At 38.2% G+C, this 3,480-nt stretch overlaps 2 protein-coding genes across 2 annotated transcripts; one reads left to right on the top strand and one right to left on the bottom strand.

Moving 5' to 3' along the window:
- Positions 1-404: 404 nt before the first annotated feature.
- LOC136465231 (uncharacterized) lies at positions 405-1,224 on the bottom strand. The gene is made up of 2 exons (XM_066464051.1): positions 951-1,224; positions 405-862 (listed from the first exon to the last, which is right to left on the bottom strand). The coding sequence occupies exons 1-2, from the start codon at positions 1,222-1,224 to the stop codon at positions 405-407; spliced, it is 732 nt and encodes a 243-aa protein (XP_066320148.1).
- A 322-nt stretch (positions 1,225-1,546) lies between these two features.
- On the top strand, positions 1,547-2,366 carry LOC136465232 (uncharacterized). The gene is made up of 2 exons (XM_066464052.1): positions 1,547-1,820; positions 1,909-2,366. Exons 1-2 carry the CDS (start codon positions 1,547-1,549, stop codon positions 2,364-2,366), a joined length of 732 nt encoding a protein of 243 aa, XP_066320149.1.
- Positions 2,367-3,480: the final 1,114 nt, after the last annotated feature.

The raw sequence follows: 3,480 nt of genomic DNA on the forward strand, positions 1-3,480 counted from the left end.
AACCGGGGGGTTTCAGTTCCAAACTCGGCTTCCGGTCAAGGGTACGTGCAGCAGGTCCCAACCCAATTCCCACCCCTGCGTCATGCTTCCTTCCATTGCAAACTAGTCCATCCCCATGAATGGGAATAATAATCTTGCTTGACCACATGTGTCACCAGTGGTGGACCTAGTGGGTGGTCAGGGTGGTCCACCGACCACCATGTGGGCCATCCGTCAATCCAGTGGCGGACCCAGGATTTTTGCATAGGGTATGCGCCGCAAAAAAAATTCTTATACAATTCGGTAAACCATTTATAATTCGGTAAAACCATATTATAATTCGGTAAAACGACGTCAAATCTTAATATAAATTGTTCAAATGAAATACAAATACTTTGAAATATAACAATATGAGACTTACAATATTACTTGTTTATCCGCTGCTTTCTCAATGACATGAATGTCTCCATTATATCATCTTCATTAACTTGGAAGAAAATATCCCGCTCAATAAATGTGACTAGACAATCATCCAAAACAGTATCACCTATCTTATTCCTTGACTTTGTTTTCCCTATAACCAATGCAGAAAATACCCTTTCAACACTCGCAGTTGCCACTGGTAAAAGCAATATCAATTTGAGAAGCAAGTACACCATATCATACACTTTGTGCCTCTTTGTTTCAACAAGCTTAACTGAGAGATCAATAATGTTGTCTAGACCTTGGAAGCTAGCATCTTGTCGCATGTCATCAATATAATTATCAAGTTGCAATTCAAGTTTTAACAAATCATTGTTGGAGAAGTCCTTAGGATAAAATTCAGCCAATCTACGTACCTTCTGTGCATCAAAAGAAGCAAAGGAGTTGGAAGGACTGAAGGCTGACATACAAGAGAGTAGCTCCATATTGATCTCATCAAACCGATTATCAAGCTCTTGATTAATTTGATCAATGACACCAATGTATACTTCGGAAATGATCATCATTTGTTTGGTTTCGGGCACGAGCATACCATGCTAATTTTCCATAAGGCACATAAGCACCATCCATAGCAGGAACTTCAACACCATGTTTAATACAAAAAGAAGTGACCTTCTGAAGAAAATTATCCCAACCATTAGACCTCAACTCCTGCATTTTGCTCTTTGCCACATTAACAAGTGAGATTGCATTAAGAATATCTTGATCTCTTCTCTGCAAGCACTCAGATAACTCATTTGTATATCCAAGAATAACATACATTAAGTGCACAAAGAAAACAAACTCAAAGGTTTCAAATGCTCCAAGCACAAAATGTATCTTTGTCCAATCTTCCTTATATGCATTATCAGCACCAAGTTCAATGAGCACATCATGAATTGAGGAATATATAGTTATGATGCTACATGACACTCGGTGGGGCTCTCGTTACAAAACTATATGTAGCATCATAACTATATATTCCTCAATTCATGATGTGCTCATTGAACTTGGTGCTGATAATGCATATAAGGAAGATTGGACAAAGATACATTTTGTGCTTGGAGCATTTGAAACCTTTGAGTTTGTTTTCTTTGTGCACTTAATGTATGTTATTCTTGGATATACAAATGAGTTATCCGAGTGCTTGCAGAGAAGGGATCAAGATATTCTTAATGCAATCTCACTTGTTAATGTGGCAAAGAGCAAAATGCAGGAGTTGAGGTCTAATGGTTGGGATAATTTTCTTCAGAAGGTCACTTCTTTTTGTATTAAACATGGTGTTGAAGTTCCTGCTATGGATGGTGCTTATGTGCCTTATGGAAAATCAGCACGGTATGCTCATGCCCGAAACCAAACAAATGATGATCATTTCCGAAGTATACATTGGTGTCATTGATCAAATTAATCAAGAGCTTGATAATCGGTTTGATGAGATCAATATGGAGCTACTCTCTTGTATGTCAGCCTTCAGTCCTTCCAACTCCTTTGCTTCTTTTGATGCACAGAAGGTACGTAGATTGGCTGAATTTTATCCTAAGGACTTCTCCAACAATGATTTGTTAAAACTTGAATTGCAACTTGATAATTATATTGATGACATGCGACAAGATGCTAGCTTCCAAGGTCTAGACAATATTGTTGATCTCTCAGTTAAGCTTGTTGAAACAAAGAGGCACAAAGTGTATGATATGGTGTACTTGCTTCTCAAATTGATATTGCTTTTACCAGTGGCAACTGCGAGTGTTGAAAGGGTATTTTCTGCATTGGTTATAGTGAAAACAAAGTCAAGGAATAAGATAGGTGATACTGTTTTGGATGATTGTCTAGTCACATTTATTGAGCGGGATATTTTCTTCCAAGTTAATGAAGATGATATAATGGAGACATTCATGTCATTGAGAAAGCGGCGGATAAACAAGTAATATTGTAAGTCTCATATTGTTATATTTCGAAGTATTTGTATTTCATTTGAACAATTTATATTAAGATTTGACGTCGTTTTACCGAATTATAATATGGTTTTACCGAATTATAAATGGTTTACCAAATTGTATAAGAATTTTTTTTTGCGGCGCATACCCTATGCAAAAATCCTGGGTCCGCCACTGTGTGTCACTCGTCCTTAAGGACGGCGCTGGATTCTTCTTTTCCTTTTTTCCTAGTTAATTTAATTATTTAATTGTTTCACTTATTATGAAAATTAAGGGCTATAATGCATTCAAACTCCTACCTTTAAAAGTTATTAATGAATGGAGGTCTACGTCTGTCGGAGACAAGGAGAGGGGACCCATCCTTTTTCCTGTTGTTTATTTCTAATTGCTTAGGGTTTAGTCCAAATAAATTTTCTAGCGAAATAAAATGATTTTCGGTCGGGATCATGTTTCCTACGATGACTTCGGTGATTGCCATGATGAGATCACCGTTGCAGGCGTCGATTTTATCAAAAGGCGGCCAGTTTGTGGTCTTTATCTGCAAGGGGAGGGATGCTTTTGGGCGCTCCCAACGAGGCCAGCTGCTTCGGGTCATCAATCTCATCATTGATGGCCGCGGAGAGGAAATCATGATTTAGAGGTGATGCATCTACATCCTATATTGTATCCAACAATGCAATTGTTGATATTCTTCCATCGTTTCATATACATTTTGGATTGGTTCTGAAGCGTTGGATCTTCTGACATGTCTAATGCTTTAGGGTTGGTCATTGGATTAAGCTAAGGGCTGCACTTTGACTCTGGTGTTTAAGGAAAGCCATTGGGGAAGAATACAATGGAAGAATCTAGAAAGAACATTATGTGTTTTTTTTATTCTAGATTTTTTCATGTGTAATTTAGGGATGTTGTGCCAGGTTTTAATATAATCCTCCTTACCTTCGAAAAAACATGACACCACAAACTGCCATGCATGGTACTGGTACTTGTCGATCGAGAATATGGCGGTAGTGGTACTTGTCGACCGAGAATATGGTGGGGGTTGAGCTGGGCGTCTCGCATACCCACCTTCTTCTTCTGGTAATACTTGTATCCGTGCATCTATCCC

This window comes from Miscanthus floridulus, chromosome 7 (genome assembly GCF_019320115.1).
Source record: "Miscanthus floridulus cultivar M001 chromosome 7, ASM1932011v1, whole genome shotgun sequence".
NCBI lineage: Eukaryota > Viridiplantae > Streptophyta > Magnoliopsida > Poales > Poaceae > Miscanthus > Miscanthus floridulus.

Coding starts and splice junctions, on each gene's coding strand:
- LOC136465231 (XM_066464051.1), bottom strand. CDS start 1,224: ATGTATGTTATTCTTGGATATACAAATGAGTTATCTGAGTGCTTGCAG. Junction 863..950: donor AAATGATGATCATTTCCGAA/GTATACATTGGT, acceptor CTTGTATGTCAG/CCTTCAGTCCTTCCAACTCC.
- LOC136465232 (XM_066464052.1), top strand. CDS start 1,547: ATGTATGTTATTCTTGGATATACAAATGAGTTATCCGAGTGCTTGCAG. Junction 1,821..1,908: donor AAATGATGATCATTTCCGAA/GTATACATTGGT, acceptor CTTGTATGTCAG/CCTTCAGTCCTTCCAACTCC.